This window comes from Perognathus longimembris, chromosome 4 (genome assembly GCF_023159225.1).
Source record: "Perognathus longimembris pacificus isolate PPM17 chromosome 4, ASM2315922v1, whole genome shotgun sequence".
NCBI lineage: Eukaryota > Metazoa > Chordata > Mammalia > Rodentia > Heteromyidae > Perognathus > Perognathus longimembris.
This window is the reverse complement of record NC_063164.1, coordinates 3,475,067-3,500,193: the sequence shown is the minus strand read 5'-3', so window position 1 is coordinate 3,500,193 and position 25,127 is coordinate 3,475,067. Positions and strand designations below refer to the sequence as shown.

At 57.6% G+C, this 25,127-nt stretch overlaps 1 protein-coding gene across 1 annotated transcript in view; it reads left to right on the top strand.

The window, feature by feature from the left end:
• The window catches only part of Agap1 (ArfGAP with GTPase domain, ankyrin repeat and PH domain 1), a 411,357-nt gene that overhangs the window by 188,915 nt on the left and 197,315 nt on the right, over positions 1 to 25,127 (top strand). Inside the window, 3 exon segments of the mRNA XM_048344473.1 lie at positions 16,378 to 16,505; positions 17,508 to 17,663; positions 23,777 to 23,869. Of these exon segments, the coding sequence (XP_048200430.1) occupies positions 16,378 to 16,505; positions 17,508 to 17,663; positions 23,777 to 23,869 (377 nt within the window).

Sequence of the window (25,127 nt, the reverse complement as noted above, 5' to 3'; positions counted from 1 at the left end):
AATGTGCAGCATCGATTCTGATTGGAGAGATGCGATGGATTAAGTTGGGCAGAGAGCGGACGTGAGATGGATTAAGTTAGGTAGAGAGCCCGCGGGTCAGGCTCAGCTCTCCAGCTCCCGGTGGCTGCGTGGCCGCCTGCAAACTGCTCTCAGTCGCCCCCCCCCCGCCCCCGAGGTTTGGATGTGGGGAAGGCGCCTCCTGCCGCCGTCGGCACTGGGTCTGCGCGGTCTCCTCCGGGAAGCCGGGGAGAGAGAGGGCGACGCCCTTCGGAGCACCGCCCCACACTGCCTGCAGGGGGCGCCGTCCGCACCCGTCTCCGCCAGGACGCTGACGCTGTTCCCCTTATACCCAGGAGAAAAGGGCTGGTTGGGTTTCTCCCTCTCTCTCTTACAGCTGTGAAACGTAAGGTAAGGAATTCAGGTTTTAGAGTACTAATAGCTACAGGTAATTTCAAAAGGAATTATTGGCAGATGCAGCAAAAAATGCACTTCCACAGAAAATTGGATTTCGCACATAAAACTTAGTACTACTGATAAAGACAGGTCGTTACCCGTTTTAAGCCAAATCAACAAACTCAAAGAGAGCTGCTGTCAGTGTGATTCCTGGTACTTATTTTTATTTTTTGAGCCGTGTAAATCAGCTTTCGTGCAGCGAGCGTGCTCAAATCACTCCTCACCATCCACGCCGGGCAGAGTGGCTCCCCTCCGTGATTTACAGTCCTGTGGCAAGTTATGTTTATATTTACGCTGCGCAACAGTGTGGCTAATGAGAAAGATAAGAAATTTATAGTCCTGGGTGATGGATAGGATGGCTGCCTTGGCTTTAATTGAAGCCTGGGGGATCACCGCTGTGGGCTGAAGTTTGGGGGAGGCAACTTGGAGTAAAGGAAAACTTTCAGCCTTGCTTCTGAAGATGGTACCGGTAGCCCTCCCGCCGGCTGCAAGCTGCGGAGGAAGCGGTTGATCTTCTTGGGCCTTGGGTAATTACGGTGAGATAATTACAGCGTGGGCCCTGTAACTTCTCCGTGGTAGGTGCTTTGTAAGTGTGGGGGGAAAATTAAATACTGTGGCGTTTTTTAATGCCTTTAAAATTTTACATGTATAACAATAAAGTTCTCCACGGCTATTCTTTGCTAAATAGTCTCTGGACTATTATTTAAGACAGTTTAAAAAAAAAACAACAAACCTCATACTAATAATGGTAGAGGCGAGCCTGTGATAGCACTCATTGCCTTAAAATTCCACCTGATTGCATTTGATCTGAGTCTCTCTAAAGTAATCTCCCAGACCTTTCTCTACCTGTCGTTTCTCAAACGTACCATGCCTGTTGAAGCCCAGTCTTGTGAAAATGTCTACATTTTCCCATTAAGTGCTTAAGAAGTAATAAAACTAAAGTCATTAGACTTCACTCATCAGAGCTCTATCAGGGAAATAGTCTTCTGTGTCATAAATCTGACCACGGGCCCAACGTCCCTACCCCTCGTATTCATTCCCTGCCAGTGGACGTTCCAAGGTAAATTGCTTAAGTAGGGCAGTTTAAATTTTTAATACAATCTTATTGTAACTGTTAGCAAATGATTAAAGTGTAAAGAGGCCGTCTACATGTTAGGTAAGGTTTATAATAAATGCTCTATGATACTTTTTCTGTGGTGAATTATAGATGTTATGACAGTTAAATACTTATGAAGGCCAGAGAGGCACAAATGAAGACTCCATTCTCAACTGGAGTCTAGGCTTGCTTCCAGAAGGCACCTGGTTCTCGCTGGATATTGTTTCCGGTTCTCACTGGGCGCTGTCCATTCCTGGTTCTCGCTGGGCGCTGTCCATTCCTGGTTCTCACTGGGCGCTGTCCATTCCTGGTTCTCGTTGGGCACTGGTCCTCCTTGGTTTGCCATCTCTTGGGCCTCTAGAAGCCAGGCCATGTCCAGTTTCTCTTCGTTCTAACACAGGGGGCCCAGGAAGGGGAGCCCTCGCGACAGGGCCCGTGGCTGCTGTTTAGAAACGGCAGCGTCTTGTCTCGGCAGCTTGCTTCAGGGAGCGCCCGCCGTCTTCGCCGTCTTCCTCTCTGTGAAGGAGCACTCGGCGCTCCTAGGAGCACTGTGTCTCTCCGGTGGGGGAGAGGAGGTCAAGCCCCGCCTGCCCACGCTGGCAGCTGCGCTCCCTTTCACCCAGACCCACGGCTGCTGCTTGGCTGTGTCTGTCGTGGGTTGGGGGGTTCGGGGTGGGCGGGGCCTGCAGTCCAGGAGGAGAGGCCCGGATGTGGCTGGGCCGCACCCCTGCCGCCAGGCATCGTGCGGGCAGACACTGGGCCGAGAGGACCTGCCGTCGGCGTGCCGTAGCTGGGCACGCTCCGGCGTAGTTGAAGGGCACCTTCGCCACAGTTCAGGAGTGATGTATTCTCGTTCACTTCTTGTACCTTTTGCATCAAAACCAATCTGCGTGGGAAATGTAGGTGTGAGGTTGCCTTTTCTTCTTCTGGTTCACATTTGGCTTGGGAATTGAACTACCCAGCACTCTAATCTCTGTCTGGCGCGGCCCTCATCAGCCGCGTTGAATTCCTCCACCTGTGCTTTGCCCTTTGCCCTCGTGGCTTTTCCCCCGGCGTGTTTCTGGTGGCGCTGCTTCAGATCCCGTGCCCAGCCCCGAGCCTGGGCGCCGCGCGTTGGGTGAATTCCTCACAGCCTTCTTCGTAATCACTCGCCTCGTTTATCCCCCCGGTGAGTTCCCCCAAGCTCCACCGGAGCCGCCGCTGAGGAAACCTGCCTGGTGTGCGGCTCGCGTGCGTGTGCTGTGAGCTGCGCCACGGGGTGGGGGGAGGGGCCCCGCTCACGAGCGACGCGGGCGGTGTCTGCTTCCCCCCTCCAGACGCCTCGAGGACCGCCCTGCCCTGCTCCTTCCCGCCCTCGGGGAGAAGGCCCGCGTGGAGGTTTGAGGCCGCAGGGAACCTTGGCTGGTGTGCTCGACCAACCCCATCTCCAGAGCCAGCGCCGCCTGACAGCCAGGGGCGTAGAATCACACTGGGGCTGACTGTCGCTGTTTAAACCATGAGCAGACAGATCCCATCTTTTGACGACCTGCGTGCGTGCGTGCGCGTGTGTGCGCGTGTGTGCGCGTGTGCGTGTGCGTGTGCGTGCGTGTGTGTGCGCGTGTGTGTGCGTGCGTGTGCGCGTGTGCGTGACAGTTTGAGAGAGATCCCAGTCTGTGGTCCTTTCACCTTTCTCAGCCTGTCCTCCATGCTCTTTTGGGGGATGGGCTGGGTACCGGCTTTTGACTCCAGGCCTTGCCCCTACCTGCTAGACGGGTGCTCTTCGTTTGCTGCTGTCCAGGATCAGCTGCAAGCTGCGACTTCCTCTCTCCGCTTCCCCTGTGGCCGGGACTACAGGAGCACGGCCCCACGCTCAGCTGCTGGTTGAGATGAGCGTCTTGCTGTCCTTTTTTCCTGAGCTGGACTCTCACCACAGTGATCTGGTCTGTTCCTCTCCTGAGTCGCTAGGACTATAGGTATAAGCCACCGCACCTGGACTTCTTAGATATCGTTCTCTCTGTGACTTTAGGCATTGATGTCAGCAAGGACCGTATACTTCTGTTTTTTATTAATGAGCCATATCTTCTTAGAGTGATGTAAAGCAAGGCTTTTGGGTAGAAGGTGTTTTGAATTTATGATCTAAAGAATTGTTATAGCCTTGTTATCTACTGTTAAAGCTTATAGACTCTGAGTTAAAGCCATTTGGAAGTACAGCGCATTAACGTTCTGAAAGCGTGCACACTTGGTTCCTTTCCTGGCTTTGGCAAGACCATGGACATTACCGAGCATCGTGGGTGACTGTGGTAGGGGACGGCCATGCAGGGGAGTCCCGGGAGGAGGGCGGGGAGCGGCCCCGGGACCCCGGGGAGGGACCTGCCCCAGGTGGGTCTGATGATGTGGTGTGTCAGCAATGGCGTTGGGGTGAAAACTGGTCACTGGACCCGTAAGAACTGGCGCTAGTGGGGCAGACTCCAGGAGAGGAGCTGTTCCGTTGATGTGGACTTGGGTGGCAGGTGAGCTGACCTGCCATGAAAACGTCAGGAGGCCACTGGCTCCCTGACGCAGAACCCCGGGCCCGGCAGGAGGATGTGTTCCCGTCCACAACACACAGCAGGCACGAGCCAAAGGCTGCTTTACGACGTTGCCTGGTGTTTGTGCGCGGTCTCGGGAGCTCCAGGTGGGTCATGAACCGTGTCCGGTCGGCGCGTGCCCTGCACCGTGTTGAGGGTTGAGGTGAGCTAACCCGGCTTGCGTCCGGGGGCGAGGTGGGTAGGTGGAGCTGCAGGCAAAGCCGCACCCGAGGCACAAAGCTAGGCGGCAAGGACTGCGTCCTCACGGACAGCTTTAAAAGCCACTGTATAAAAACACGCCTGTAGCCCTGGCCACTCAGGAGGCCGAGCAGAGGAAGGAAGGGTCACGAGGCTCTTACCTCAGGCGGGGTCCAGGTGGCCCAGTGCCAGCCTTGAGCGAGAAAAACAACTTGCCCTGTGTTCAAGTTTCAGTACCAGCACATGTGCGCACGCGCGCACGCTCACACGCAATTTAGGAGTTCAACATAATAGGTAATAAACTATAACAATAGAAACGTAGCAATAACAATATAAATGTAGTAACTGTTATTACATTTTAACTGTCTGAAGATACCTTACGGTAAATCTGGTCCAGGTGTATCGAATGTAAGTACTGTCTCACAGTGGAGAAGTGACAGCCGGAGACAGTGTCATCCGCTGCTGTTCTCTTATGAGGGGGGCTTCCTAGAATTAAAAGGCACCTATGATTCTTTGAAGAACCTCAACCATTTGTAAAAACTGCTGGATCCCGTCAGATACTTCGATTCCCTCCCTATCGCTAAGCTGCTGCAGATACAGGTCCAAAAATCAATCAGCATTCTCTGCTAACTCTAATTAACACTGAAACATTATTAGTCACAAATGTGAAATCCTCATCGGAGGTGACCCGGGGTATTCTAAATGTAAATAAAATTAGATTTAGATCCCTTTTAATTACCTGAGGTTCTGTGAGTAATTACAGTGGCAATTGGTAAATTTGATTTCTTTTTAAAAGAGAAGAAAAAAACTTAACAAAAAAGTTTCTCCCTGCTCCACACTTAACCCTTCGGGAGCCGTCAGGAGTACGCGCCGCAGAAGGAGCTAGCCCCTCAAGTCCATTCCAAATTCAAATTCATCTTGCACTGAAGTACCAGGAAGACAGAACCTGCCCGTTGGAGCTGTCAGGGGTGCCGGGTGCAGCTTAAGCAATAATAATTAATGGGTGGGGGGGGGCATTACAGTGACTTAACGCGAGAAGCCCCGGCGAAAACCAAGCGGAAATCTGTTTTGTCATCTCATCCTTCTTCCTAATTGTATCACAATACGTTGTATAATTCAACCTGTGTGTCACTGTCACACTGGAGCTCCCCGCCAGGGCCCCACGGCCGCCTTGCTATTAGCGGAGCCGAGGAAGAGGCGAATGATTTCCTCAGGTTCCAACCATGACGTCTCCCCCACTTTAAGAAGAAAATGTCTTTCTTATGGAAATTGTTGTAAGGATAATTATTTCTATAGGAAAACAGCTTCAGTTGGGAGCGAGAAGTCCATTTTTCTTGAAAGTTGGGCACTGTCTGCAGGGGGACGTGGAAGGTTGGAGAAGTCTCGTGCCGCCCTGGGCTGCTCCCGGGGGGGGGGGGGGCGGGGGAATCTCTGCTGGTGGCGGGTAGACGTGGCGGGCGCGGCCGCCCCGCCGCCCGCCCTTGTCAGGTGCTTGCTTGGGTCTGGAAGGGAGAAGCGACTGCTCTGCGTCGCTGCGTCTTTCTCCGGGGTCGCAGGAAGAGTCTCTCCCGTGGCCTTGCGACTCCGGCACTCCAGCGTGTAGGTCCTGGCGGATCCTGACCCTTCTCTGCCCTGCGTTCTTGTGCTTTTCTTTGAATTCTTGAGCAGTTTCTTCAACTGGAGTACTTGAGTAGGACGAGTTTGAAGGGCTTTCTCTTGTGCATGGTTCCAAACCCTCATTCCGGCCGCTTGCACCGTGTGGTCCCCGCGGCCCTGCTCGACGGTGCGTCCTCCCGTCACCGCGTTCCTTCGCGTCAATCCTGGACCTTTGGTGCGATGCTCGATTTCGTAGCCTGGACTCAGGCCTTTCAAAACAGGTGGGTGGGACATGCGAACCGAACCCCCTCCCCCTCCTCGGGCTCGGGAAGCGTGGGAGAGGCCTCGCCAGGCAGAGGGGAGGATGGTGGGGCAAGCCTTCATCCCCCAGAGGTGTCAGGATCAGTTCTGCTCCGGAGCCATCAGCACCCTCCCGGAGACGGCGCGAGGAGTTGAGGAGCGGTGACAGGTTCATTTTTCCTCTCTTTGTTTAAGCCGTTTATCTTTCAGACCCCTGTCTGCCGTCTGAATGGCGGGGCCAGTGCACGGGCTTGTTCGCCGGCGCGGACTGGACCTGGACAGCCCTAATTTGCCATCCGACTCGCGCAAGAGTAGTGAGGGAGAAAGTTAATCATCTCCTGGCCTTTTCAGCACATTTGCGCTGCGTTTAATTGTAGCACTTGGTGTGTTCCATGTTTCCTAATGAGCGTCTGCACATATTCAATTCTGCTTGAGCCTTAGCCCAAAAAGAAGGGAGCAGTGTGTAGTCATGAGATCTTTAGTTCATGCTTTTTATGTATTTCTCTACATTTTAGATGAAGCTATTTTAGCTCATCAGAAGCGCTGTGTGGCTTAATGACTCATTATTTAAGTAGAATAATCGTGAATGCCCACTAGACACTGCGCAAAGTGATGCTGAGGTTTCAGGCGCAGAAGAGGAGAGAGAGACGGGTCTGGGGCCTGTAAGCGCCAGGAGACCCACCAGAGGCCCGGCCCCGGGACCGTCTCCACAGGTGTCCGGACCTTCTGGGTCCAGACGCACGCACCTGTCGTCCCCCCCCCCCCCCGGGTTCCTCTCCTCTTCCGGGGGCTCTGGGGTGGCTTCCGACGGCACGTGCTTCGTGGCGCTCTCCCCTGCCGTGTGCATCTCTTGAAGGAGCTCCCCGCATCGCGGCCCGGGCACCCCCGCCGCGGCGACAGGGCGGCGATGGCTCACGAGCTGGGGACAACAGCAACCCCCCAGGGCCCGTCGACTCCCACCGTCCCCCTCGCCCATCCCAGGCCAGAGCACGCACTGCGTCTCAAGATGCTTCACAAACTTGCCTCCGTGGCGGACTCGTTGCTGCCTGCCCTGCACGCGCGCTGCTGCTTCCCCCAGACGTCAGCCGTCGGCCTGCACGGTTCCCGTGCTAGGTGATTTTAGTGGCTCGAAGCTCTCCTCGTGCACACCGTCCCCGCCTTCTTCCTAGCCCTTCCCCTCTGGCACCGTTGGCGTTCCCCCGGCACACGGGGCGTGTGTGAGCCCCGGCCTAGGCTACGCGCTGAGACCGCTGAAGAGAAGTAGGTCTGCAGGGCAGAGCCTGGGTTGAGGAACGCCGCTTCCCAAGGCCTTAGGAAAACAAGTCCGGGAAGGCATGTGGAGATCTCTCCCGCAGGACGCTTAGACGGGGAGGGCGTGAAGTGTCCTCAGCATTCTCCTGGCTGGTCTTCACCAATTCCTCTTTGTCTGGAATCTGTGATCTCCAACAAGTGTGCTGGGCCCAAGGTAGCTGGTCAGTGTTGTAAGTTAAGGTTTCACTAGTAGGGAGTGAGGGATGCTAACAGGTGTCGTTAAAAAGCTTTCCTTGGAAACTTGAGATTGGTTCTAGTGTAATTTTCAATAAATGGATCTATTTTCTTCTCTTGGAAATAAAAAAGCTTTCCTTGACACACAAAAGGGAAAAGCTGCCAATTCTGAATAAGCAAGCGAAAAAAAAAAAAAAAAAAGAATAAGCAAGCGATATTTAGCAGCTTGCTGGTTTCCTTGGGGCCTTGTTGAACACTGATTACTGACCAAGATTATAGCCAAGAGCATCATGGGACCAAGAGCAAGGCCAAGAGCAAGACCAAGAGCATCATGGGACCTCGGGCATGACCGAGAGCATCGTGGCTCTAGAGCATGGCCAGGAGCATTGTGGGACAAAGAACAGAACCGAGAGCATTCTGGGCCTTCCTGGCTCTTTGCCGTCAGTGCTACTCCCCACCCCCCCCCCCCCCCCGCCCCCGTGTTGAGCATGCCTTGTAGGAATCATGAATCTGACCCACCTGCAGGTAGGGACTTGCTCCATTGGGATGAGCGGTTAAGAAAGGCCATGTTTGTGCATAGCGCCCTGGCCCAGTAATGCCCAGAGAAACGTAGCATGGTGCTAGAGTCGGCCTGCAGCAAGCCGTAGAGACGCGGAGTGTGGGGCACAGGGCAGGTCCTTTGGGCGAGGGTTCTCCGGGGGAGGGCGTGAGGGAGAGCTGGGAGGTTTGAAGACGCCCAGCTGGAGAAGGACGCCGAGAAGAAAGCCGGTTCTGCGACTGAGGCGCTGTCCGTCCGGGGCGGCGTGCCCGGTGAGGGGGCTGGGCGTGTTGGAACCTGAGAAGGCACGGTGTGAGTGGGCAGGAGAGGCAGGGGGAGGCGAGGAGGGGGGAAGGGGTCAATGGGTCCGTGGGCGCTGCTAGCGCACCCCAGAACGCTGAGAACTGACGCCAGAGGCCCTGTGGAGTGTGGGGGGGGGGGGCGCCTGGCCGTCTTCCTCCCGCTCGCCGGGGCGTGAGGGCCGACGCCGGGTGACGCCGGGGCGTGAGGGCCGACGCCGGGTGACGCCGGGGCGTGAGGGCCGACGCCGGGGCGTGAGGGCCGACGCCGGGTGACGCCGGGGCGTGAGGGCCGACGCCGGGTGACGCCGGGGCGTGAGGGCCGACGCCGGGTGACGCCGGGGCGTGAGGGCCGACGCCGGGTGACGCCGGGTGACGCCGGGGCGTGAGGGCCGACGCCGGGTGACGCCGGGGCGTGAGGGCCGACGCCGGGTGACGCCGGGGCGTGAGGGCCGACGCCGGGTGACGCCAGGTGACGCCGGGGCGTGAGGGCCGACGCCGGGTGACGCCGGGGCGTGAGGGCCGACGCCGGGTGACGCCGGGCCGCAGCCGGGAGGGCTCCGCTCGCCGCGGGGGTCCTGGGCACGCGCGCTGGGCTGCTCCTCAGGGAGCCGGCCGCAGTCACTGCCTGTGGTCAGGACGCGGGCTTCCGAGTGCTTCCCACAGCGCGGCCCTGGTGGGCGATCGGGGCTGCGCACCCCTGTCCGCCGGGCCTCTGCCCGCTGTCCACCGTCCCACTGTCCACCGCCCCTCCCTCCACCGTCCCGCTGTCCACCGCCCCTCCCTCCACCGTCCCGCTGTCCACCGCCCCTCCCTCCACCGTCCCGCTGTCCACCGCCCCTCCCTCCACCGTCCCGCTGTCCACCGCCCCTCCCTCCACCGTCCCGCTGTCCACCGCCCCTCCCTCCACCGTCCCTCCCTCCACCGCCCCTCCCTCCACCGTCCCTCCCTCCACCGTCCCTCCCTCCACCGCCCCTCCCTCCACCGTCCCACTGTCCACCGCCCCTCCCTCCACCGTCCCTCCCTCCACCGCCCCTCCCTCCACCGTCCCGCTGTCCACCGCCCCTCCCTCCACCGTCCCGCTGTCCACCGCCCCTCCCTCCACCGCCCCTCCCTCCACCGTCCCGCTGTCCACCGCCCCTCCCTCCACCGTCCCGCTGTCCACCGCCCCTCCCTCCACCGTCCCTCCCTCCACCGCCCCTCCCTCCACCGTCCCGCTGTCCACCGCCCCTCCCTCCACCGTCCCGCTGTCCACCGCCCCTCCCTCCACCGTCCCGCTGTCCACCGCCCCTCCCTCCACCGTCCCTCCCTCCACCGCCCCTCCCTCCACCGTCCCTCCCTCCACCGTCCCTCCCTCCACCGCCCCTCCCTCCACCGTCCCACTGTCCACCGCCCCTCCCTCCACCGTCCCTCCCTCCACCGCCCCTCCCTCCACCGTCCCGCTGTCCACCGCCCCTCCCTCCACCGTCCCTCCCTCCACCGCCCCTCCCTCCACCGTCCCACTGTCCACCGCCCCTCCCTCCACCGTCCCTCCCTCCACCGCCCCTCCCTCCACCGTCCCGCTGTCCACCGCCCCTCCCTCCACCGTCCCGCTGTCCACCGCCCCTCCCTCCACCGCCCCTCCCTCCACCGTCCCGCTGTCCACCGCCCCTCCCTCCACCGTCCCGCTGTCCACCGCCCCTCCCTCCACCGCCCCTCCCTCCACCGTCCCGCTGTCCACCGCCCCTCCCTCCACCGCCCCTCCCTCCACCGCCCCTCCCTCCACCGCCCCTCCCTCCACCGCCCCTCCCTCCACCGTCCCGCTGAACCGCGCCCCGTCCACCGTCTGCAGCGCCGGCCACTCCCAGCCGGGGCAGCCGGGCTCTGCAGGGCCGCGTGCGGGGAAGCCGGGAAGCCGGGAAGGGCTGTGTTCCCGCACGCGCCGTGGCTTTAATCAGAGTCCGTTCACCCAGAGCGTGGGCAGCTCTGTTTGTGTCAGTGTGGGTTTTAAAAAACCCTTGAAGCCCAAGGGAAGGCCAGCTCGCTGCGCTGGGCGCGCGAGAGCCCCTCTTCCGCTGTGAAAGGCAGAACCCGGCGCCAGCCGCCTTGACTTTGCTCCGTCCTGAAGGTAACTGTTTATTACGGTCGGCATTTACGTCCCCCGATTAATAGGAGCAATTAAACAATAGCTTCATTTCCAGCAAATTAACAACCCTAATAGGTAATTGCGACATAAATGAAGATAAATTTGTTTTAATACAACGAGATAAAAAGAATACAGACAAGAACTGAATTTCAGATTAAGAATTCAGACTTCATTAACGAACTTCAGGACAAAGTTAAAAGATTCCCTGGAGGAAATTAAAGCATGGCTTTTGTGTTGTGGGTGGTGGTCATAGGGCGTGGAGTCAGGCCTGGGCGCTGTCCCTGACCTCTTGGCTCAAGGCTAGCACTCTCCCACTTTGAGCCACAGCACCACTTCCGGTTTTCTGGTATTTAAGTGAAGGTAAAACTCTCAGGGATTTTCCCGCATGGGCCGGTTTTGAACTGTCATCCCCCGGTTTGTCTCAGCCTCTTGAGTAGCTAGGATTACAGGTCTTACAGGTCTGAGCCCCCGGCCTCTGCATCTCAGTGGGTTTTTATTGGCTGGAAAGCAAAGGTGAGAAGAGCATTTCCTTTTTATGCACCTGCGTTGACACTGTTGCTGCTCGGCTGCCTTGCTTTCTTGGTTCGCATTTTCTCCAGCTGGGGAATTGTTGCTGAGGTTTAAAAGTTTGCCTTGTGGAAACATGGACGAGGTTGGGCTGGACTGACTCCAAGAGCCCTCAGAGCGCCGGGGCCGACGCACAGCCGATTCAACAGTGTGTTGCGGCAAACCGAAAGCCCCGTCTAGAGCAAGGAGGATGCACTTCTCCCTACAGAGCGGCCATGCCCGTGAGACGGCCCCACGTAGGATCAAGAAACGGGCTCTAACTGAGTCTCACTGAACTCGTGCCCTCTCCCTCAAGCTCCCTTGGGTAGCTTTGAATCACCAAAACATGTGAATCAGGGTACACTTCCACCCCCTGCCAGACACCAAGCAGAACTGTCAGGGCAGCTCGCGCTCGTGGAGGTCTCGAAACGCGTGGGAGCGAGCCGGACGCTAGAGCCGGCTCCCGGAGCTCAGGCACGGCCCCCCCGCGCTCATGGCACCCAGCCCGCCAGGCGTCTTTCCAGAGCACACGTCGTGGCAGCTGCTCTGAGCCGTGGGTTCAAGGGCAAGGGCCACGCCAGGATCCCAGATCCTCCTGCTCTCCCGCGCCGGGCTCCTCTGCGCTGGGGACTCACCCGCGCGTGCGTTTTCCCCCATGATGGGAGTCTATTGTCGGGCCCCGACTAGCCTTAGATAAAGCGCCTCCCCTCGCGCTCGGCAGAAGCTCCAGGTCAGGATCTGCGCCCCGCGTCCGCGGCTGACCGTCCCCCCGGGGGCAGCACGGTCCAGCCGCGCCTCCCAGCTGCCCGGGGCCGCGGGGCCCCTCTCGCCAATGGCCCCGGGCACCGTGGCATCGCGGGGCACCCAGACCGTGCAGAGCCGCACGCGGGCCCAGGCTCGGACCCTCTCCCGGCCTCCTCTGACATTTATTGACACTGCAGTTTGGATGATGGGGGGGGGGGAAGAAAATCACCTCAGATTCCTTTTCCCTCCGAAGTCACACATTAAGAAATACATAATTTGGTAATTAATTTCTTCTTAATTAATAAGCTAATTTAATGATCACTCTTCTGTAATGTAAAACTGAGTGGAGACATTAGAGGCTCTTCTATTTGCTCCTGAAAGATTTATAGTGCGCAGTTGGCGTTGTTTATGGGGTTCCTGGGGGACGCCCCCTCCCCCCACCCCATGCTCTTAGGAAGAGCATTTTGGTGAAAGGTGAGGTAAAAATTACCTGCGGATGACAGCACTGAGAGTAGAGGCAAAGTATGCCGGGAATCGGGGTCACCACGTGTGCTTCCAGACCGTGTGGGTGGCCAGGTGTGGCACATTCCTATAGTTTCGGCCCTTCGGGGGCAGAGGCGGGAGGGTCTCCTGGGGTACAGAGCGAGACCGCGGCTGAATGTGTAAGCACACCCACGTGCGCGTGCACGCGATGCACACGAGGCGACGCGTGTGGAGAACGAGGGCGCCACTGCACGCCGGCCCGCTCTCTCCTTGACGGGTGGAGGGGAACGTACACCTTCAGAGCGGTGTTTGACGCCACGCACCTCCCCGGCGGCTCCCGCCTGCCACCCCAGCGACTCAGGAGGCTGAGATCCGAGGATCACCGTCCAAAGCCGGCCCAGGCAGGAAGGTCCGTGAGGCTCCCGTCTCCAGTTCACCACCAGAAAACCGGAAGTGGCGCCGAGGCTCGACGTGGCAGAGCGCTGGCCTTGAGCTGAAGAGCTCAGGGAGCGCGCCCAGGCCCCGAGTTCAAGTCCTGGGACACTCTCTCTGTCTCTCTCTACACACACACACACACACGTTTTGTTAGCCTTATCGAGCTCTTACCTAACGCGGCGGTCAGGATGGTTCCCGGTGGCAGTTCCTGGCCTTAGACACCCCAGAGGCCCAGAGGCGGAATTGCCCGGCTCGCATCGGCCTGCCTCACACCCACCGCTGCTCGCGCGCGAGGCCCGTGCTGCCCGGCGTCTGCCCGGCGTCCGCCCGGGGTTTCTGCGCACACTCATCGAGGGCGAGGGCGGTGGCAGGAGTGCCGAGTTCAGCCCCCACAGAGAGCAAAGAACCCCAGCTCTAGAGAAGACACACAGCACAGTGTCATGATGGGATCTGCCCAAGGCCGCCCCAGGGTGTGACTGGGCCCCCCCCAAGGCCGCATCCCGGCTCCTGCAGAGACTGAGTGACCGGTATGGGAGGAGGAGAGGTCTTAGGTCAGGAGGGGCCAGTGAGCAAGCACTGAGGAGAAACGGGCGGCCTGACCTGTCACCTGTTCGCCATCCTGTGTTGGTGTCTCAGGTGTCGGGGGACAGGGGCGGTGTGGTCAGCTGCGTTGGAAAACAGAGGGGAGCAGCTTGGAGAGAGAGGAGGCCGGGCCAGGCACCATGGACTTGAAGGGGAAGACCCCAGGCCAGGCTGTGGGCATCTGAAACACAGAGGCGGCAGGCGGATCGTTCCTGTGGAGAAGCTCGCCACTGGAGGAGGAGGAGGAGGAGGAGGAGGAGGAGGAGGAGGAGGAGGAGGAGGAGGAGGAGGAGGAGGAGGGAGAGCGCCAGGCAGAGGGGTGCAGGGAGACAGCCCCTCCCTTCTATACTTAGTGTTGATGCCACTTCAGACATGAGTTCATACACGTGACAAAGTGTCACCAGCATGTCAGCCGCACATCGCCAGCCTGTCACCGGTGCTGGGAACACATTGACTCTCCAAGCTGAGGATTTCACATTCTCTGCGTTACGTGTAGGTTGTCTTCGGAGAGGCACACGGATTTACACGTTTATATACACTGTTGGTTGTGTATTGATGTGAAATATGTAGTGTATCTTTGTTGAATGACAAAAATATAGACAAAAAAAATCAACCCTTAAACTCTGGAGAGACAGTGTGTGTTCGCTGCCCACCCAGCACACAGTAGTCACGGTATGTGTTCACCTTGTGAGCCTGCTGTCACATAAGAGTTCTGAGCGTTAGGGGCGCTTCACAAAGAGAAGCCTCTCCCCCTCCGTCCGTTTCCTCGGGTTGGTGCCCCGGGAGGGGGCTGCTTTCCTCGCAGGGTTCTTGTGGGCACACCCGGATCTCTGGGGATCAGGGGTTAGTGCTGGGAGCCAGCCCCGGTCCGGAGCAGATCTCCATTCTCCCTGCCAAGGGAGGACGCCCGCCCTTCTCCCTCGCCTCTCCTCCCTCCTTGTTCTTCACCCTCCTTGTTTTTTCTCTTTCTATGAGTTACAGGTCATAAGCAGGGTCTCCAGCTTAGGAAAAAAACAAACTTCCTTCCTTTCCTTACCATTTGTGTATGAGTGTTGGAAGGACTTAGAAGTAAGGGAGAAATAAGACAGAAGAACGTAGTCAAGTGGAGATACGCGCCGCCCGTTACTGGATGTCGCGACTTGCGTCTCGTAGTGAAGGCGGAAGGGTCCGGGCCCTGGGCTCGTCGAGCATCTGCATCGCTGCTGCTTCCTAGCCTCCCCGCAGAGAAGACCGGGCGCCGATCGGTGTTGGCCGTTTTGTAGAATGAGGGTGTTGATAGCATCTGGCTTGTCTTTGCGAGCTGCTCACGTCCTCTGTTTGCCTGGGAAACGTTGGTACGAGGTGTGCCCGTGGCTCTGCACGCCCGTGTGGCCCACGCTGGCACCCCGCCCGCCCTCTGAGTTCAGCGACTGAAGTCAGCGTGTCGCCGGCCCGATCGCCGCCCGGAGCCCGGGTCAAATCAGAATGCAGCGCCGTCGGTCCGCAAAGCTCGTTTCTGCTCTTTTGCAGAAGGGAGAGAAATGCGAAGTCACTCGGGTTAACTTGCTTCCTTGGTCTTTGGAGTTTCAGTACACCTCCCTGCCCCATACTTCGCTGGAATCTGACCTTAGATTTTTTAACTTTGGCATTCATGTAATGATTTTTAAAATATTCTAATATACGTCTTCAAAGACCCCCCCCCCCGATCAATATGCCAATGGCTTTGAAATGACAGAGTGCTGCGATATTCCTCTGTAATTTAAACCTGATTAGCTGATGAAGGTTATGATCAATACACTACGGGAAGATAAATTAATTGATATCATCCTTTCAGGATGATAAGAAGCCTATTGGAGGTGGGCTGTAACTAATGAAGCTGCTTCTTCGTCTCTGTGAGCCATTTTTTATCTAGTGCATTTTCACTTAATCATATTTATACTATCATTCATTTACATGGAAACCATAAGCTGTGGACAAACCAGGTCCTTAATAAACTTGTGTTCATTTAGAAAAGAAATGATCTGTGAACACCTCGTGGGCTGCACGTACCTTCTGCCCTGCAGCCCGGAAGATGGCGCTGTCCGGGGCACAGAGCCACAGGCCGGCAAAGCTGGTGCCGGAGTAGCATCGAACTTAATTACAGCCGCCCCCCTAAGGCAAATTTGCACAAATAAAAACCATAGTTACTTTCCTTTAGTGACACCTATTGGTGTAGGAAGAGTTTTCTAATCGCTGACTTCCTTTCCAATTAAATCTAATATGCTTTATCAGCGAGCCTGTTTGCCAAGAGAAGTGATGGCCGGTTGAATTGAGATTCCTGTTGATTAAGAGTGGATGTGGGGGCTGGGGATATAGCCTAGTGGCAAGAGTGCCTGCCTCGGATACACGAGGCCCTAGGTTCGATTCCCCAGCACCACATATACAGAAAACGGCCAGAAGCGGCGCTGTGGCTCAAGTGGCAGAGTGCTAGCCTTGAGCGGGAAGAAGCCAGGGACTAGGCTATATCCCCAGCCCGAATGGTGCTTTCTTAGCGCATGGATCACTGAAGCGCTTGCCCGGGGCTGCCGGGGTGGTGGGGGTCGGGGCTGGCCCCTCTGCAGCCTGCTTTACAACCGAGGCTTCCATCCCCCGCCCCTTGGTAGTCACGGGTAGCCACTAGGGCCGGAGGGAGACACAGCTGTGCGCTTGGGGCACACGCAGGAAAACAGGAAGATAGGGGCAAAGGGCAGCTCTCATTCAAGGGAGATTCCAGAAAGCCCTCTCGCTCTTGTCCCATCGCCGGAGCTTGCGTGCGGGCCACACCTGCCTGGGGCGGGGAAGGGGGAGCACGGGGGAGCGTGGGAAATGCCGTGGACTCTGGTGGTGGGCCCGCAGCTCAAGCTCGCCGTGGACGGAGGGCATCGGGGTCCCCGCGGCGCTGCCCGCGTCCGGGAAGCCGTCCTCACGGTCGCCTGTGCGCTCTCTGTCCACAGTTGCCCAGAAGATCGTTGCCACGAGGAAGAAGCAGCAGCTGTCCATAGGCCCCTGCAAGTCCCTGCCCAACTCCCCGAGCCACTCGTCCGTGTGTTCCGCGCAGGTGTCGGCCGTGCACATAAGCCAGGTGCGTGAGGTCGCCGGGCCGGGCGGGGCGCTGGCGCGGGGCGGGGCGGTGGGCGGGGCGCTGGCGCTGGGCGGGGAGGTGGGCGGGGCGCTGGCGCTGGGCGGGGGAGGTGGGCGGGGCGCTGGCGCTGGGCGGGGGAGGTGGGCGGGGCGCTGGCGCGGGGCGGGGAGGTGGGCGGGGCGCTGGCGCTGGGCGGGGCGCCGTCCCTGTGCGCACCGACGATTGAATTCACCCCGCTCTGCGCTTGCTCCCGGCGCGCTTGCGGATTGAAGCGTGAGTAAATCTCAACGGCTAATCCGGCTCCAGGCTTATGTGCAGTAGCCGCAGTCGGTTACAATTACCATCTCCCACGGGCCCCATGGAAACTGTTATCTTTCCGAAGCCACATTTTGCTAAATTATTTACTTGGAAGCAAGGGAAATAATTGTCACTTTGAAGAACTCAACTTGAAGCCTATTAAGGAAGCTGTTGGCTTTGTTTCACTGGCACTTGTTTTGTGATTAACATTCCTCGTGCAAGGTCTCTCTTGGCACTTTTTTTCAAAGAGCGCAGTGAGCAGATCTGGTAGCAGGCCTTCAGTTGACCTGCGTTTCCTGCTGCGGCCCAGAAAGGCACGGCCATGCACGTCAGTGCCTTCCACTCTGACTCCCAGACATCCTTTTAGAGCATCAGTCGACTTTCTGCGGGTTTGTAAGCCATCCCCCTCGCTAGTGTAGAGCAGTCACACAGCCATGGAGTCTGCTCAGTTTAGCAAGACTCTTTGTTTTAGAGGAAAAAGAAGTTACGTTTTAACCCTCAGGAACTTCCAAGTTCAACAGTAGAGATTTCAATGGAACGTTCTAGACTGAGACCACGTGTGCTTGGTTCTGTTTCCCTCCGGCCCGTCTCGCGGGCGCCTCTTCACCCTGACCTGCCGACGGGCTGCCTGTGGCCCCGCGTGGCCGGTGACCTTAGGTTCCGAGAGCGTGTGGCTGATCAGACCTTGGTTTTTCATTATTGCAGACGAGTAATGGAGGTGGGAGTTTAAGCGATTATTCCTCCTCCGTCCCGTCCACTCCAAGCACCAGCCAGAAAGAACTGCGGCTTGACGCCCCCCCCACCGCCAGCACCCCGACACCGGTCCGGAAACAGTCCAAGCGCCGCTCCAACCTGTTCACCGTGAGTGCTGGTCGCGGGAGGGGCCCGAGCGTCGCCCGGCGGCCTGGGTTGCACAGACACGCGGCTGCCACCGCGTTCACCGGTGGCTGCCGAGTCCAAACCAAATGCACGAGAGCCGGGCTGATGCCTGTAGATGCTGCAAAGAGGGTGGTCCAGCGTGGAACGCGAGTGCCAGAGTCGGAGAGCGAGGGGGGTGTAGAAAACCGCTCCCGCCCTGGCGCCTTCGTGGTCTGGAGACCGCGCAGTGGGCACGGAGTGGCGCAGCCGCAGGCCTGTGTGGTGGACAGGTCGGGCACGCAGAGGACCCCGGGATCCCGGGCGGAGGCGGGGCGGCACCAGTCCCCCAGGCTCTCCCCTGGGCTTTGCTAACATTTGAGGGCAGAGCTCCAGGCTCCTCTTTGGACACTCGGGGTCCACAGGAGCGTCCCAGCAGCATTTTTAGTTTTCTAAACCTCCCTGGCGGCTGGGAACGTGGCTCAGTGGTAGAGTGCTTGCCTAGCATGCACGAAGCCCTGGGTTCGATTCCTCAGCACCACAGAAACAGAAAAGGCCAGAAGTGGCGCTGTGGCTCAGGTGGCAGCGTGCTAGCCTTGAGCAAAAGGAGGCCAGGGACAGTGCTCAGGCCCTGAGTTCAAGGCCCAGGACTGGCAAAAATAAAGAAGTTCCCTGGAGAACTGAGATGCAGAGTCCCTAAGAGTCCCTGAACTGTAGGAGATGTGGTACGGTGTGGATTATTTCCAGATCCCCGCCCCCACCCCCATCTCTTCCTAGATGCGTAACAGACATCACCCGTCAATGCGGGACAGCTTTGCAGTGGAGCCCCACACGTAAGCGGAGCTGCTGTCGTGTGACTTGGGAGGAGCTCCTTCCCTTCCCGAGCTCACCAGCTCTGAATGTCCCCTGCGTTCGAACCAGCGGTTGTTCGCCACAGTGGTGTTGCTCCCCAAGGACATGCGGCAGCGTGTGGGGCCAGCGCTGACCAGGACGGCGTGTGCGGCCGGCCCGGTGGTGCCCTGCTCCCGCCCTTTGGCCTCGCTCCTTTGCGTGGCCGTTGCTGCCCTAGCTGCAGGGGAGTTGACGGTCACTGTCTTGAGGAAAAGGAGGACTCCAGAGGGTAGCTGGGACGGGTTGTCTAACTGGCCATCCTTCTTGAGTTGGAGATGGCCCTGTCTGTCCACGTCACCCCTTTCCTGCGTGTTTGCAGCCGTCTCCGTGGCACGGTCATTGCTGTCAGGGTCTGTGGACGACAGCACGCCCTCCCCCAACACTTGCCTCTCTCCTAGACGGAGTCGCAGCGCTGACCTCAGGGGCGGCCTCCAGGCTGGGTAACCCTGTAACCCCTGTAACCCTGCCTGCTCCACCCCCCGGCATCCCCGCCAGCTGAGGGAGCGCCGCCCCAGCGCGCGCTGCACGCCCACTCGTGACTCAGTCGCCTCGAAACACCAGCTGTGCCGGGATCAGTGGCGGCGAGAGGGCCAGCCCAGGGCCATGCGTCCCCGCCGGCCTGCCGGGAGGCCCCTCCCCCAGGGCCACGTGTCCCCGCCGGCCTGCGGGAGGCCCCTCCCCCAGGGAAACGTCTGCTGGGCACTGACGCTGGTGTCTGTGCTACCCAAAAGACAGGAAGTCCTTTTGAAACAGAGCTAGTATGAAGAAGACATCAGCACGTCCTGTCCCCACCCTTGAAAAGGACAGCTGCGGGGCTGGGATGTGCCAGAAAATAAGAGTCCAGATGTCCTCCAGAGAAGAACGTGTTACGCAGGGAAGAGGCAAACGAATAGCTCTCGGTTCGTCTTCTCCTGTCATCTGTCCTGAGAGAGCCCCGACTGTCTCAGTGTCTGATGGAATGCTTGACGTCAGAGTAAACCCCGTCTGAGAGGAAGAGGTGTGTCTGACCGATGGGACACACGGCACGCTCGGGTGCAGGCAACGCCGCCCCCCCCCCCCCAGGCCTCCGCTGCCCCCGGCTGCTGCGGAGCCCACCGGCGCGCCGCGCAGAACCGTCCAGGACCAGGCCGGGCAGGGCCCGTGCCTTGCCGATTCCTGCCTGAGACCCTGCATGGGCTGTTGCCTGTTGGCGTCTTCCATCTCCAAAGACAAACTGAGACTAAGCCACGTCAGCACCAAATCCAGCCGCCAGGCTGTTATTAACGGGAACAGAAGTGTGGGTGCGTGCAGGAACCCAGCGCTGCCGTTCCGTTCGGTTGGTCATCTGCCACTGAAGGAGAAGTCTGCCGGAGTCTGGGCAGGGCCGGCGTGGGTGGTGACGGGGCGCCCAGGGCCTGCCTTTCTCCCACCTGAAGATCCTGGAAACGTTGAGTCCACTAGATGTCAGCGTCACCCAGGGAACAGGAAGAAGGCAAATGAATTTTTGAAATTGAGCAATTAAGAAACAAAGTTCTTATTGCTGCCAGTTTTGTTCCTTTTCTTCAATAATGTAAAATTCCGTTGGCTTCTCATCCTGCTAATTACTGGCCTAAATTGTCCGCGTGTGTATTGATTTAGAAGTGTCTGGAAGGATGGCAGTGCCACACATGAACACCCTTAGTGACGATTTGCACAGCCTAGCACATTTCTGTGGGAGGCAGGGCACCGGGCTGGGTTCATTAGCACATCACAAAGAGGTCACGGGTAACGAGTGCTCAGGTCACCTTCCCTCCCCCCCCTCCACCCTTTACAGGGACCACAGAGCACTCCCAGCCAACGTTCTCTACTCCCCGATGTCTTTGCTTGCATATACTTCAAATGCACATTTTAATACTTAAAATCACTCTTAAAATAGCAACTAGTATGCTAGTTTTGCAGTAGGAATTACACTCGTTGAAAATTAGATTAAATCTTTTTTTGTGTCTGAAAAGTCATTGCTTAAAAAAACCTCCAGAGGCTCCCCATCTAATCACTGTTTATGTAACGTACGGTTCTAAGGTCAGTTGACTTAGTATTTAGATCCATTTTTTAAATGTGGCTGAAAGGTTTTATTGGAAAATATTTTCAGATAGCACAAGAATAAAAAAACAGCGTGCCTATTCCTGTGCAAATCACTAAGAGCGTTTTGCTGCTGCCCCTCTAGAAACACTCGTATCATCAGTGACGCCCTTCCATGGACATCTCCCTCTCCATCCAATCTGCTGCATCTTTTTCTTTTGTGGTCTTGGGGCTTGAACCTGGGTGCTGAGCCTCTCTGTGCTCAAGGCTAGCATTCTACCACTTGAGCCACAGCACCACTTCTAGCTTTTTCTGAGTAGCCCAGACTGGCTTTGAACCGTGGTCCTCAGATCTCGGCCTCCGGGGGATTACAGGCGTGAGCCGCTGGCGCCCGGCTTCTGCTACATTTTGTTCCGGGGAGCCCTACTCCCCCGAATTTGCTGCTTACTGTCCACGTTCGCTTTTTAAACCGGCCATTTGTATACCAACCAACGTATACGTGACACATCGCATCGCCTCGCGTATTCTCAGGCTTGTGAACAGCGGTGTCATTTACGTGGCGTGTGTGCAAAGCTTTCTGTGAAGCCAGTCCTTTACGTGGGGCTCAACACACCAGTTCCCAGCGATGGTGCTGAACACCGAGCCCCCCGCTCACTGCAGAAGCAGGCGAGCGCAGCCAGTGGCATCCATACGATTGTCCGGGTGATGTTTTCTCAGAGAGAAGATGGCGCGGTCGCCGGCCACAGCGTGCGCTCCGTCCCGCAGCCTTGCCGTCGTGGCGGGATGTGGCGACGGGTGCTCCGTGATGGACTGGACTCCCGCCGCAGTGCTCTGCGCCCCGAAAGCCGCGTGACTTTGCCCAGTGGGTGTGACAACGTCCGAGCCCCTTTCTAAAGCTGGTGCGGCGGGCCGTGTGCACTGTCGTGCCGCTCTGCCACCGGCGGCGGGTACCAAAGGCTGCCCGCGTCTCAGGATTGCCCAGGGCCACCCGCAGGGGTGGGAGGGGAGGGTGTGCTTATTTACCGACACACACTTCAGGGAGGGCAGGAAGCGAGGTGGCCGCCCTGGGCATTTGCATGGCTGGGGGGGGGGGGGGGTTCGTGTCCGCAGGACTCGTTTCAGTTTAGTTGTTGGACCTCCGGGCCTCGGGAGAGCCCGTACAGACCAAGCCGCGTGGGCCGAGGGGGAGGAGTCCTCTCGCTAGCAGCTCGCCCCTGCTCTCCGTCTGGGAAGCTTCCGGTCGGTGGCGGGGGGATGGGACGTCCTCGCTGCGCTCTGTGGCGGGTCGCACGCCCGCTCGGCACGTCCGGGTTTCCGTCCGGCCGCGGGCCGTGATGCCTCGCGCCCCCCTCCCGCCGCCCGTGGAAGCGGGAACCGAGCACGGAGCCGCCGAGGACAGCTGTGCGGCCCTGAGGAAGATGTTCATTTTTTTTTAATGTTTGTTTTGTTAATTATGCTGGTTAATAGAGAATGATGAAGATGGATTTCCAAGTGTAGAGATTTGGAGTTGTTAAAATTCCTGAAGTACCGTTAATGTTCTTCGATTAAAATATATATATATATATTCAGTGTTACCACTGTGAGCGTAGAAATTTATTCTGTAATCACAAATCCCACGCCAGCTGTCCCCTGGACTAAAATGTGGAGAGAAGGAAACGTGAAGCTGTCGTATTGCTCTTAGTGCACGTTACTAATTTAAGAATTAGAGCTCTCAAACCATAAGTCAGATTCACAACGAGGAGTTGATAACCGCGTCTCCCCCCGAGCCTGGCGGGGTGGGCCGTCCGATCACGGCAGCTGTCATGGCCTTCTAGACTTGCACCATCCCACAGGAAAAGGTACCCGTGCCGCACAGCAGGTGCCGGGGCCTCGAGCGCGCTCTCTAATCATCTATGAAATGTTTCCTCTTCGACACCACCGCCCGAGAGGCCCCCAGCCACCTCTCCGCCTGTCCTCGCCAGCTCGGGCGGCCACCTGTGCCCGAGTGCTCAGCCCGCAACATCAGCCCTTGTGTTCTGCTGTGTCCTGTGACCCCGCCCCTCTGGTGCTGTTTTTAAGAGTCAGCCGCTGCGTCCCCCATGCCTGAAACAGGATCTCATTAACCGTTCAGTGCAGCCTGGACACCATCAAGTCTATCCATTTCATATATCATCACAGATTTGAAAAGCACATGAAAATGTTTCTCCATTTTCAATATTGCGTGAGTAATGTTCCCATTGAAAAGTAATGGAGTGAAGTTGTCACTTGTCAGCATCGTTATTAAGGAGGACGAGTCTCAGATCTTCCTCTCATAATAAAATAAATCTGTCAGAAAATCATTGTGCTCACGGTTGTGCTATCAGGAGATGGGAACTTGGACTGTGGCTCTCTGCAGCCTTCCCCAAAACAGGGTGGGTGCGCCTGGGGTTGTGGGCTGGTGTTCAGATAGACACCCCCCCCCCCCGCCCCGCAGTGCCCGATGGGGCTAGTTGTATAACGAACAATCCCGCCAGGATGATTGTCGCCAGAACTCGCAGCCCGGTGGGTCCACGCAGGGCCCCCCCCCCATGCAGACATCTTTCTCAAAAGGAGGTTTGCAGTATCCCCTCCCCTTGTGCTGGAGCACGGCACAGTAGCTTAACTCCGAAGTCCCTTTTTTTCTAACCATCCCGAAGCAATAAAAGGAAATGTTTACCTGCGCCTCGCTACTAATCAAGCGTACCACTAAATTGCACAGCTGACTCGTTAACAGAATTTTTTAAATCATTCAGACATTCATTAAATATATACGTTTATGGGGTTGCTTTTCCAAATAAGCAGCAAGGGGGTCCTTTCTCCTGGGCCGCCCGACAGTGTGTTTTCTCGTTGGGCGTCCCTTCCCTAGACGGTCCATTGGTTCCTAGTAATTGAATTTTGAACTCTTTAAAAAAGAATTAAAAGATAATTTTGCAGCGGAAAAGTCAGGGGGAAACTTTAGAAGATTCTCTTTAGAATGATGAGTCAGTGCCGAGAATCTCCTGGCATCTCCCCTCCTCGGATGCGTGTGTGCGTGCGTGTGTGTGTGTGCGCGCGCGTGCGCACACGTGTGCCAGGCCCGCCGTCCCAGTCGGCACGTGCGGGGCGTGTGCAGATGGGGCCGGGGCGAAGCCCCCCCGGCCGAGCGCAGCCCTCGCCCAGATGCTAACTTTGCTTTGCTCTGCTTGGCCTTGCAGTCTCGGAAAGGGAGCGACCCAGACAAAGAGAAGAAAGGCCTGGAGAGCCGTGCGGACAGCATCGGGAGCGGCCGAGCCATCCCAATTAAACAGGTACACGGCGTCCCCTCCCCGCCCGGCGCCCGGGACCCACCTCGGGTCAGCCCGAGATGAGGCCGCTCGGCACCGGGGCTTGTTTGATGTGTTCTGTTGATGAATGTAGAAGTCACTCACTTGACATCAATTAGAAGGGGTTCCTATGAGTATTAAAATAGGATCATTAGAATAAGAAGAGGGAAATGTGACAACAGATCTAATGAAGTGCAGTCTGCCCGCCTGCATATGGAGTGTCTTTCCAGGCTGCGCTGGCTTCAAAGGCTGCCTTTGTAGCGTGGCTTTGATTGGACCGCCGGCCGCCGGGCGACAGGGGTAAATCAGATCGCGCTACAAGAGCCCCTTGTGATCACAGGAATGGCCCGACGTGGCCCTAATTTGCTCTCGCAGACGGACATCTGAACACTGTTTCAGGCTGCTCGGTAACAACGAGGCAATTAGTTGTGATAATCATAGCTGGCGTGTCAGCTGTGCGCTCTTGTTTGTAATCTGCTAATGAAGGAATCGTAACTTTGATTAGGTTCAGTTTCATTTAGACCTTATTATATAAAGGAACGCTTACAGCCGTAATGTGGGGCCTTAATTAAACTTCCTCATTACACAACAGGACTTGAATTCAAGCATTTGTTTTGGCCTAGGTTGCTAGCCTGAAATAGGTTTTCATTAGCCCAGAAACTGAGAACTAAATTACCTCGGTGTCTTCAAGTAAGAAACACTGGAATTCGTGTGTGACGTATTTTGGTGCTGTCTCTGGGAGTAGAATAATAATAAAGGTTCAGCCCCACACCGGGGCTTCTGGAAATGAGATCTCTCCGTGGGTTGACGAGAGCCCCGCGGATTTGGTGTGTTCTGCCCGGGAGGGGAGAGCCCTGTGGGCCGGAGATGGCGTGGTCTCCACGCTGGTGCTAGCGGCCCGTCCGCGCCTCTGGTTCGGCTCCCTGTTTTCGCTCCCGGCCCGAGGCTGCCATGCAGCTTTGCCCAGCCTCCGTCCGGGAGCACGCGTGGGCTCCGGCTACCTTTTAAGTAGGGGCGGAATCTGTTCTTCAGCCCCAGCCAGATCATTCCAGCGACGCGGGCTTCACTCCTTTGTAACAAATGAGGATTTCGGTGTGCAGGGGTTTCGTCGTGGTGAGGGATCTTGGGGGGGAGGGGGGGAGGGCTTGCCAGGACGCCCAGCCCATTGTGCCTCGGGACCAAGGCAGTGCTGCGACACCGGATAGCGAGTGCGTGGATCAGCACACAGCGACACCAAGAGAAA